This window comes from Eucalyptus grandis, chromosome 6, assembly GCF_016545825.1.
Source record: "Eucalyptus grandis isolate ANBG69807.140 chromosome 6, ASM1654582v1, whole genome shotgun sequence".
Taxonomy (NCBI): domain Eukaryota; kingdom Viridiplantae; phylum Streptophyta; class Magnoliopsida; order Myrtales; family Myrtaceae; genus Eucalyptus; species Eucalyptus grandis.
Window position 1 is genome coordinate 35,575,062 of NC_052617.1, and position 11,569 is coordinate 35,586,630.

Genomic DNA, 11,569 nt, shown 5'->3' on the forward strand with positions numbered 1-11,569 from the left:
TTCAAAAAATAATTCTAAATTTCCTTCATCATGCTTAATTGGTGCCCATCTATTAAAAGGAGTGCTTCTGTTGCTTCTGTTGCAGAGAGATGTAACCAAGGAATCTGCAGTTATTGTCACTGAATGCTTGAGAATCTTTGTACTTCTGCAAACCCTGTCAAAATCCTCCAACAGTCAAAGGGGTTATATGACCCTGCTTGTGGAAGTCATTCTCAGGGTTTTCTCTGCTGGCAGTGGTTATTCTGAGGTAGGATTTTTGTTGGCATTAGAAATACATTAGATAATTGTTTGTTTTGTCTGTCTTCCTGATGACTGATTTCCTCATCTTGCTGCTAATGAACAGGATATCATTGATATAAGAAGCATTTCCATAAAGCTTGTCTCTCATCTGGTTCAGATTCCTTCCTCAGCTGTTCACTTTAAGGATGTCCTGTTATCAATGCCTGCATCACAAAGGCAGCAGCTTCAGGACATCCTCCGTGCATCAGTGGCTCAAGATCACAATGCAATGCAGACAAAATCAGTGATTCCATCTCTGGAGATTAAATTACCAGCTTCAGCAGAAGGAATTAAGGAAAAGGATTCTCCAGCATCATCCACTAAAGGTCACTCCTTTGATGGTACAGTGGAAGAGAACGATGAGGAAGAAGATGATTGGGACACTTTCCAATCTTTTCCTGCTTCTAGCAATGCCACCGCCACTGATCCTCGAATTGGAAGTACTCCAGAGGAAGGTGACATAATTGAGAACTCTGAATTTGAAAATTACACTGGAGATGGTGAAGATATAAAGTTCGGCATGGAAGCATTAAGCAATGTGCATAAAGAGGTTGTCACTGAAGTGGTTTCTGATGTGGCAGGTGAAAGAAACATGATGGGAGAATCTCTTGATCTTTTAAAGGAAGACAATGTGGATGAACCATTTGATCATCATCACGGGACAGACGAGATAGTAAGTGAAGAGAAGTTGAGTAAAGTTCAATCATCTGAATGTTCAGAAGCATTTGATGAGAGCAACTTTGTGGAAGATCAGAGAATAAGAGATGATAGCACTAGTGATAGAGCTAATCTTGAAGTATCTCTGGCTGCTGCACCTCTGGAACTCTTGGATAGTGGAAAACATTATGATGGAGGGGGCTTGAAGGATACAGATCCAGTTGTTAATGTAAATGAAGATACTGAAAAGGAAACTCTGGACGAGAAGAGGAGAAATAATCAACAAGACGCTGGTCAGGATTCGTTCCTTGTTAAAGATCACGATTCTTCTCATTCAAGTGAAGAGGAGGTGACTCAACATCAACCATCTGAACATTCGGAGGAGTCAAATGAGAGCAACATTGGGGAATGTCACAGACTGAGAGAGGATGGCTCTAGTCCAGTTGGTCTTGAAGTTTCTTCAGTTGCCACATCTTCTAAACCCCACGATGATGTGGGTGGCGTGATGACTGACAATCTAGATGTGCCTGTCAATGGAGATTCTGTGAACCAAATTCCTGATGGAGAGAGTGCAAATGAGAAGCACCAAGATGTTGGCCATAGTTCATCAGCTGTTAAAGACAAAGATGATGCTCCAGACTTAGAATCTCTCGCCAAGATTTGACAGACCATAGTGTAGATAATGAAGCACTACAAAAGTAGATACCTGCTTCCTTTTTACCATCTTCTAGCAGGCAACCGCCCCTGAGAACTATGCTTGCTCAACCTTTTCATCCAAGCGAAGCACATATAGTATATGAAAGACATTTTCCGAGCTCACATCTCCCTTTTCCACCTACTGGATGTGAGTATCAACGTTAGAACTGCAAGTTTTTTTTATTGTTCCCTCGAATGCTTAGTGATTATAGTGGCATAGCTTTAAATTCCTATGGGTAGAGGTTGATTTTTTGGTTCCTTCTATCTGGGTTTAGCGGCTGTGTTTTGTATGTACAAAGACATCATGACTAATTTGATCATACTGAAAGGACAAAATGCGAGGTCAGAAGCATTTAGGCATGTACGCGATATCATAAAGGTGGGTTGTGCAGCGTATGATTGATTTAATCAATTGATAAGTTTCAGATATGCTGCGATCCAGAACCTATTCATTGAGCAAAAGGTAGCAACCTGCTTTTCATTGGTTTGTTCCAATCCAGAAATCATTATTTTTCTTACGTTGTAACTAGCGCAATGTGTGACTAATTCAACATGGTCTCGATTTGAATCTAATTTATGCCAATGGTGGGCATGAATTATTAGCTTGGGTTTTGATCACTGTTGTTTCACCATTGAGATGAACTCAGAAAGCTCATAGACAATAGAAATTTTCCGTCCACGATTCAGAGATAATCCACAATTTACTCGTGTAGATAAAAACGAAATATAATTATTTTCAGTTTAGTGTGTCTATAAGCCTCATTCTAGGGCCTCTGACATGCCAATTCAAAGTGAGACTGTGTGGTGTTGATGTCTATGATAATTTACGTGGAAATTTGGAAAAAAAAAATAAAGAAGCTGGATTGCCAGAAAATTTGAGCAACATAATCGATTTCAACATGTAATATTCCTTAATTGCTGAAGTTGATGTAGTAGCACATAACATCATGTAAGCTGCAAAATAATCAACTCAGTCCACAAAAAAGAAGATAAAACTCGGTCCAATGCCGTACCGTAATACTTGAAACATAGGTAATGAATGAGCTCATGAATGCATATATGTTACCCCGATTCACTCTTCTGCTACCGGAGGATAGCGGCTTCCTCCCCATACCTGTGCTTCTGTAATGCTTTTGCTCTCCAAAACACTGATGCTGTCTCCTCTCCTCCTGCATAGGCTTTTCTCCATGTGGATTTGCCTGGGGAGAAGTTTGCAGCCTCATCATATTCTTGAAGGATTTAAGGTAATTGAGAACATTTCTGTTCTCATCCAGCCTCTCAGCTGGACAGCTTGCTTTTCAGTGATCCGTTTGTCGCCAAGCTGATCTTTCTCTCGGGCATCCATGGTTGTTGGACCTGTTTCATTTTAGAAAGGTCGTTCATTTCCACCACATCCTTGCCCTTTACTAGCTTTTGGCTTGATGTTGTTGAAGCTGTTGATGTCCTTGTATGCTTAGTGCCTTGTTCTTCAATTCTATGGCCTCCGCTGCTTCATTTGGCTTTTCTTCATACCCATCCTCTTTCTTAGTGTCAGCATCATGTGAGTGCAAGAGTTCTATAGTTGCTCTAGCAACTGCTGCAGCGTTACTCTCTCCATGCTTTAGGCAGCTTGAGCTGCAGCTTCCGCATCTTTGTACTTCTTTTCTTTCATTCTTTCCAAGAGTTTCTTGTCCCACTCTAGCTCCTTGGAATCAGTTCGGGCAACTTTCTCGGGTTCAGGATATTCTCTGATTGAAGGCTTATTATGTGCACGCCTGCTCTGCTGCTCACCTGCTTCCGCCTTTTCCTTGAATGATTCAGGCTGTTGGGAGAATAAGTCAAGACCAGAATAAAGAAGGCGAAAATTGCAAATTTTCTTGTGGTTTCTGTCTTACTTCTGGTGGTACTGCTGGTGGTTCTTTCTCAAACTAGAGAACAATTTCACTTGTTGGGGCAACTTCCCTTAGCAGCTTCAGTTTAGATTCCAAGCTCGGTCTTCTGGTTGAGAGTTCCTCTGCAATCTGTACGAGAGAGCAACATCTTACGGTGTACGATTGAGTTGCTAAATGATACTTAAAGAATGAACTTAATAGCAATATGGCTTAGCTTTACTTTAGAATTCACCCTGCAGTTATTAAGGAACACAATGGCCGTGAACAAGGCACAAATCTTCTGTAACACTGGCAATCCTCCACATCTTGAAGCGGCAAAAATCAAGCTCGTTACTGCTTCCTTGAGCTCCTCAGGACAATCCTGAATAGCAAATGAAGTAACATAGAAATTATGACCACAAGAACAGATTGGCGAGGAGAAGATACCGAGATCAGACTCCTCAAGAATATGACATGAACTAAATTCAACAAACAAAAACCTGCACTTTTCGATAAACACCACTCTATCCGCTTGCAGATTAAAGCAGTTTTCTATCATAGAAGATGAATCAAGCATGTTTTGCTCCCTTATCATATACTCGACCCGCCAAAAAGGAAGTGCATATCTCAGACAGAAGAGAGACAGAGAGAGATGGAAAGAGTCGTAAGAAACATGTTGAGAAATTATGCTGAGTGCTGTTTCTTGTCGACCCAAGTTGAGACGCTGAATGACGCCGGGCCGAGCTTGGGAACACCTAGTACGGTGCTCTTTCTCAAGGTGCAATGCGGGAGATTGCGAGATTGAGAAACCTCCTTGAACTTTGATGTCTTGAAGTTTCTTCCCAGCAAAGCGTCTAAAGCTTCTTTCCCATGTTTGATTCTTGACTGCTTCTGTCCAAGGCCAAACTTCTTCCATACTAATCCTTGTTTGTGCAAAGCTTATATAAACTTCAAAAAGCCGAGCATTTCAAGTAGCATTACCAGTTTCTTGTCACGAATCTTCAGCACGTTGAAAGGAGACTGCACATCTGCGTACATGTTTGAGAAAGGTATGCATCATACAGTTAGAAGGAAAATGATAATCCAACTGATTTGGTGTTTAGGAGCAAAAATTTTGTATTGCTTGGACTTTCCGACAATTAATTTTCAAGGAAAAAAGAAGACTTCCGTACTTAGAAATTTGCCAGCAAGGGATGCCTTCCAGTTTCTTCTCAGATTAATCTTGAGCTGAGTGTCGTCATGTTTGGCCTCCCGTACCGGGTCTTGGTTGCTCTCCACTTAGTTTCATTTTAATCAATTCCTTGCATGGACCATCAAAACATGTAAGCACTTTTAAATAATGGAATTTTGATCCAAAATATAACGTGATCGATTCATTTTAATTTATTGTATAAAATAATTTTGAATTTTTAATATATTCATGTATCATGAACTTTTAGTATATGTTCAATATAATTTTTGAACTATATGAAAATATTCAAAATATTAAGATAATATTAATCATTTTATATAATTTAGAAACCGAATTGAACACATACAAAAAATTAAAGGATTACATTATGGATCATACTGCGCATTAGACTAACATTTAAGAACCATATTAAAAAAGTTTAAAAATTTAGAAATGACGTTACATGTTTATCTAAAATTCCTGAACCATTTGTGTCTTTATTTTTTTCCAAGCATAGATCGTGTCTGGCTTTTTGGAACGCGAAGCTACATTCATAATCTGGAGCACCATCGATCCGGCTGGTTGAGAGAGAGAGGGGAAGGGGATGGAGAAGAAGAAAGCCAAGAAGACGGCCCACGTCGGAGACGCCGCGAGGGCCGGCGCCGGCGCCGACGCCGACGCCGACGCCCCATGGGGGTGGCTGACCAACCGAGGCCTCGTCCCGACGTTTTCTCTCATATCCCTCTTCGGCCTCCTGGTCCGAGCCGCCGTGTCGCTCCACCCTTACTCCGGCGCCGGGACGCCTCCCAAGTACGGCGACTTCGAAGCCCAGAGGCACTGGATGGAGATCACCGTCAACCTCCCGGCGAGGGACTGGTACGTTAACGGCACCCTCAACGATCTCGCCTACTGGGGCCTCGATTACCCTCCCCTCACCGCCTACCAGAGCTACGTCCACGGCCTCTTCCTCAAGCTCTTCGACCCCGACGCCGTCGCTCTCTTCGCTTCCCGGGGTTACGAGACTTATTTCAGGTGATGATCTTGGGGATCGTTTGGGGTCCGGCCTCTCTGGTGCTGCAAAATCTGATCTTTTCCTTTCATTAACGCAATTGGTGAATATGCGCTGCGTGATGCAGTAAGCTGCTCATGAGGTGGACGGTTCTGTCCTCTGATGTGATGGTGTTCTTCCCTGCCGTGTTTTACTTCTGGATTGTGTACAACCGCGGTCGTAGCCGAGGTGGTGAGAGATGCGACGCGGCATGGCACGTAGCGATGCTCCTGATAAACCCGTGCTTGATCTTAATCGACCATGGCCATTTCCAGGTACGGCCCCCTGGTTGCACCTGGATCAATTCTTTGCTTTAGTGTCCATTCATGAGAATCTTCGCATAATATCATTGTGTATCGCTGTCTCATTGTTGTTTTCATTGTTGTTTCAGTATAACTGTATTAGCCTAGGACTTACTGTTGGAGCAGTTGCTGCTGTCCTCTCTCAGAAGGACCTCATCGCATGTGCTCTATTCTCTCTTGCTCTGAATCATAAACAGGTATAATCTGCATATTAACATTTCATAGTGAGTACCTTCGAAGTGTATGTTAAAATGTGTACAGTTTATCTTAGTGGCACTCTATCTTTGCTGATTTGATTTGGGTTGTGTTCATCTAGATAATAATTGGTTGGTTCTTGAAAGCATTAAGAATTTATTAGCTAGGTTAAACCATTAGTATGCTCTCGGTTCCCGTCTCTAAGGGGATAATAGCACAAATGGTTTTTGGACTTTGGTCCAATGTACAATGTCATCCTTGAACTTTGGCTTAGTGTGCAATGTTGTCCTTAGACTTTGAATTTGTTCAATGTGTTCCCTGAACTATTGGTAAATGTTCAATGTAATCCCTAAATTATATGAAAATGTTTAAAAGTTTGGGGTAACCTAACTTCATGGATGATAGAGATCACATCGAACAACTTAAAAGTTTGACGATATTGCATATTGGACTAAAGTTCAATGACCATTTGTGTCATCTTCCCAATAAACAATTTTATAATAGTTGTACTTGCATATCATGGCATTAGTTATGATGTCCTTGGTTAGAGTAATTATGTATCCGGCAAAGCTTCTCTACAGAATGGACACTTGTAGATGTGATTGAGATTGAATCTGACATTTTTATACTCAAAATGCTATGTAGTGGCAACATCCTTTCTGTTATAAGCTTTATGAGGAGCTAGTTCTCAGATCCTTTCTTTCACCTTAATTGTATGCTTGGCCTCAATTGAATGCTTGATTGTACTGATGGGATGTGAGCATTCCAACTTAGTCGATAATCTAATTGGAATTGGACTGGACCCTTACATGGTTTTAGTACTTGACGAGGTGTGAGGTGTCATAAATGAGGTGATGACGAAGAAAGGAGCATCCTTCAAGCTGGGCATCTGTAACTTAAAATCTTATCTGAAAGTGGCCTCTTTAATCTTAAATTCAGAATTCTATATGATGGAAGTGAAGAGAAGTTGAATAAGGGCAAAATGCAACTTCTTCTATCCTTTTTCTGAATTGGGTTATAATAGGTTTCCAAGTTTCCTAATAATTAATCTTCGACTCCATTTTTTTTTTTTTTTTTTTGATTGATACCTCGCCTTCCAAAGGAACTGAGATAAGCCTTTGGACTCAGAAAGTTGCTACAGTTGTTTGTGCTTTTTGTTTATTCTTGCAATATTAGGAGTTATCCAATGTACAACTATTTATCTATATTTTCATGATATCCTACAAAGAAAAAATGGTTAACAATTACTTTTTATCTTGAAATTCTAAGAAAATACAATTGTCTTAGTTTATGACAAACACCAGTGTAATTGATTTCACATAACCATATATAATCTTGAGGGCAGTTATATTTTCCTCCTACTCATTGCAGCCATTTTTGCATCAACTAATATAGTTTCAGCATCTTTATTTAATGGTTTTGTCATCACCAAATTCTCATGAGATTACAGGAGTAGAGATGAGATCGTTTGCTGACTTAAGATGACAAAATTGATCAAAGGCTATGCAATATTAGCATATCAAATACCTGCAGCCTGTTTTGATAATTTTGGCTATTTTTGTGTATCGACTGTTTAGTTAGTAATGATGTTAAATACTATGGCTGTGCAATTACCTTAATCTCTCATTTAGTAGTTTGGTCATGTTTGACATGTTAATAAATTTATTCATGCTTCCGTTTCTGGTCCTCTCCTGGAACTTTCTGCAGATGAGTGCATACTTTGCACCTGCGTTCTTCAGTCATCTCTTAGGAAAATGCCTCAGGCGTAAGAATCCATTTTTTGAGGTGTCAAGGCTGGGTTTGGTGGTTATGGGAACATTTGCTGTTGTTTGGTTGCCGTACCTTTACTCAACAGATGCCCTTTTGCAGGTAAGTAATTATTTTTGTTATATTCTTTAAGGGAAGAACAGAGAACAAGCTGACTGCGTTATCTCTCACATGCCATGAATGTAAATAGTTGTCTGTTTTGTTAATGCTTAGCTAGAGCATGTTACGAGTTGCATTTTTCCTTATAAAATATCTGATGGTAAGGTTGACTTTTAGATCAACAGAATCTTTACTCTGCTTTTAAAGATTTTTCATTGACAGTGGACAGGGTACTTCGGGTAACGAAGTGATACTCATTCTGGATATCTGTAGGAAGCAGTGAGTTACATAAATTAATTGTACTAAGGTTTAGACTAGACAAGGTAGAATGGTAGTCCTGACATAAACTCAAGCATTGAAACTATGGAAGTTCTATGTTTGTCTTAGGGCTTAATCAGTGGAATCAACAACATGCTGCTTGGAATGTGTGTGAGTATCTAACGCAGCATGTCTAGCCACCCTAAACATTCCCTTGGACGACAGTAGACAATATCCATAAGAACTCTAGAGCTAGCTCGTGAGCTGAAGGTGCTTGGTATCATATCAATAGTAGTACTCTTAAGCCCCTTGTCTGCAAGGGGTGGAAGCTTTTGAATATTAGCTATTCGTAATTTTCTAAGGGAATATTAGGATAAGCAGTACCTCTGTTACAATACTCTTATTCATGTTTCATTTGATTTTACAAAAATTGGCTTAATTGTGACCATACCTTCTATTTTGGTGCTTTCTGTAGGTTCTCTCTCGTCTTGCTCCATTTGAGAGGGGGATATATGAGGATTATGTAGCTAACTTTTGGTGTGCCACATCTGTTCTTATCAAGTGGAAAAGGTTGTTTTTGACTCCTAAGCTCAAGCTTTTTAGCTTCATTATGACTGTGTCTACTTGCCTGCCTTCTATGATCCATCAAATGTCTTCCCCAAGCAGTCAAGGTTTCCTCTACGGGTTACTGAACAGTTCGCTGCCCTTTTACTTGTTCTCATTTCAAGGTGAGTTGCAGTCTGTCCCTTTCACTTATTCTCTTACCATTTCAATGTAAAGTGAGTCTGAATCTTTGCCCCTGCTTCTTGTGTTGTATATGCAGTGCATGAGAAGTCTATTCTACTGCCGCTTCTGCCGGCCAGTTTGCTTGCTCTGGATAATCCTTCTCTTTACAAGTGGTTAACCCATTATGGATTGCTCTCTATGTTTCCTCTTCTACATCGTGATGGACTTCTACTTCCATATATAACCCTTAATGCTCTCTACTTTCTTCTCTACCATGTGCCCAGGGACAAGCGAGTTTCGAAGGTCACAGGTTCTTCTGCGGCTTACCCAATTTTGAGCGCCTTCTCTGTTTGTTGCTATTTTGGTCTTCATTTAATTTACTTAACCATGCATCCCCCTGAGAAGTACCCTTTCCTCTTTGAAGCTTTGATCATGATATTTTGCTTTTTCCACTTTGCTTTGCTTGCTATTTACACCAATAAAAAGCAATGGACATTGTCCAAGCATTCGATGTTGTTGAATAAGGAAAAGAAGATTATTTGATATCGTTGTCATGGAACTTAGGTTCTAATTCTTTTTTATTTTTTTGGTTTTTTGAAAGGTGATAAGAATTGGCATGTTTACATTGTCCTATTGGCTGCCCATAACTAAGAGGAACGTCCAATGTGATTTTGAGTTCGTTCTTTTCACGTGAATTGTTATCTGTATGAGCAGAAATTTTTGCAATATAAGCAAGCTTGCCGTGTTGCTTCTTCACAATTAGTCTGGCTTTAGTCATTGTCGGGGCATGTAATGTCCCTCAGACATGAAACCTGTCAACAATTCCAGTATTGCTGATTTTGCTCAGGAGGCCGGGTCATTTGGTTTCCGTTTCCTATTTATGAATTTTAAGCCTGTTCTTCTTGTCTTGTGGACATAATTTTCATTTTACGAAGACTTGGTGGATTAGAGCTTCTTAATACCTTTCTTTGAATAGGATCAAAACAAAAGCGACTTTGTTTAGTATTAGTCCAGGAAGTACCTGGCTAGTTGAAATTTAAATTTACAAGGGTTAATGGGAATGGTGAATGATAACATATGTTCTTCATGCAGTGTGCACTTAGTACTTCCATTTCTTAATTCTCCTTTGACACTTGGTTTTCAAAATCAAAAGAAAAATTAGAGTAGATCTAATATGATTTATCTTTGACGTTTTGGTATTAGGCCCAATTAGATCGATCGGTTCACTGTGCAGGCTCATTCTGGGACTTGGGAAAATCCCTTAAATCTCTGGAGGTTTCATTATTGTTTTGCTTAGCCCTCTATTAATCATAGCTACTGACACCCAGTAAAAATACAGAGACTGAATTGGTAATGGTGAAATACGTTCAAATTCAAACCACAAGGAGTGACATGGTAGATTTACCAGTGGGGAGGGTCAGGTAAATAACAACTGGTACTTGAGTGATATTGGCAATGTCTTGTGTGAGGGTGCAATAAATTAAAACAGTGTGGGGAAAGCACCTCTCTTTGGTGTGTTCCGCACTTATTAGCTGTGTATATTACTTGCTCAACTGTGATCAACGTGAGTATCTTGGATAAGGAATGGGAAGATTTGAATATTTATGAGATACAACCACTTCTTGATCTGTGAAGTTTGAAAATGCAAACCATAACCCTTTGTAATAAGCCGTGAATTAACTTTACTTGATTTCACAGCTTCTTGTATGGCTCGTGTGCTATTCTACGTAGCTCTTTAGTTTGGAACAGAATTGCCCTAGTCGACTGCATCACAGGCCAATTCATTCGTGCATACAGAGGAAAGTTTTAACTTGTTTTCAAGCTTCTTGATCACCGTAGAAATGGGAATGACGTGAAAGGGTGCATAGGAGTCAGCAGATGCCAATTCCGTGCTCGATATCATCCTTTGATCATGGATTCCACGAAATAGTCTACATTTGCATCCATCGGAGGATGTCTAGCGGTAAACCAAGTCCAGTATATTTCACGATCCTAGTGTCGTCTATGCCATTTAATGGTGTAATTCGCCAATACATGCTAGTTATATCTTGTTTGCCTTCGCTGTAGAGTGAATGGTTCACAAGTCCCAACAGCAGATAGCTTCACGATTGAGGGTGAAGGCATAGGGAAAATTATTCGCAGTAAATAAACCTGTCCAAATGGGTCATAAAATCATTTTTTAACCCATAACCGATGGGCTTGGTTGTTATATGTGTCGGTTATATTTAGTGGCTAGGTTGTTATATGTGTCGGTTATATTTAGTAAATTGATCATAAATGGGTTTAATATGGGTGTTAAATGAGTTCATAACATTTTTAGACCCAAGTCACTTTCATGACTCTTCGGTTTCTCTCGATCTTGTGTTTGCTCACTTTGTGCTTTCACATTAGTTTGTGTTTAGATTTTCTTAAATTGAGTTAAATAAAGAAGTGTTTAAGTAATGTGGGTTGGGTCAAGTATAGATAACTTGAGTTTTTTTTTTCCTCCTAGTCATGGGTAATTACATCTGTATTATATAGA

General features: G+C 39.8%; 3 protein-coding genes across 5 annotated transcripts in view; 2 read left to right on the plus strand and 1 right to left on the minus strand.

Annotated features, from left to right (window-relative positions):
- The window catches only part of LOC104449420 (protein SWEETIE), a 31,869-nt gene extending 29,808 nt beyond the window's left edge, over positions 1-2,061 (plus strand). The window contains exons 46-48 of one of the 2 annotated variants that reach the window (XM_010063570.3): positions 86-247; positions 344-734; positions 861-2,061. In XM_010063570.3, coding sequence (XP_010061872.2) covers positions 86-247; positions 344-734; positions 861-1,600 — 1,293 coding nt within the window. In that variant the 3' untranslated portion in view covers positions 1,601-2,061. Of the gene's footprint in view, positions 1-85; positions 248-343 lie in introns of both variants that reach the window. The other variant, XM_010063569.3, reaches the window with a different exon arrangement.
- Positions 2,062-3,232: 1,171 nt separating this feature from the next.
- Positions 3,233-4,520, minus strand: LOC108960656. Its single transcript, XM_039314523.1, has 4 exons — positions 4,464-4,520; positions 3,736-3,864; positions 3,549-3,632; positions 3,233-3,433 (listed from the first exon to the last, which is right to left on the minus strand). The coding sequence occupies exons 1-4, from the start codon at positions 4,518-4,520 to the stop codon at positions 3,233-3,235; spliced, it is 471 nt and encodes a 156-aa protein (XP_039170457.1).
- Positions 4,400-9,810, plus strand: LOC104449421 (probable dolichyl pyrophosphate Man9GlcNAc2 alpha-1,3-glucosyltransferase). Of its 2 annotated transcripts, XM_010063572.3 has the most exons (8): positions 4,400-4,531; positions 5,171-5,685; positions 5,790-5,976; positions 6,093-6,200; positions 7,906-8,067; positions 8,798-8,892; positions 8,989-9,050; positions 9,146-9,810. In XM_010063572.3, exons 2-8 carry the CDS (start codon positions 5,258-5,260, stop codon positions 9,589-9,591), a joined length of 1,488 nt encoding a protein of 495 aa, XP_010061874.1. In that variant the 5' UTR covers positions 4,400-4,531; positions 5,171-5,257; the 3' UTR covers positions 9,592-9,810. The 2 variants fall into 2 exon arrangements, with proteins under 2 accessions (XP_010061874.1, XP_010061873.2); XM_010063571.3 differs by having other exon boundaries at positions 4,411-4,531; positions 8,798-9,050.
- The last annotated feature ends 1,759 nt before the right edge of the window (positions 9,811-11,569 follow it).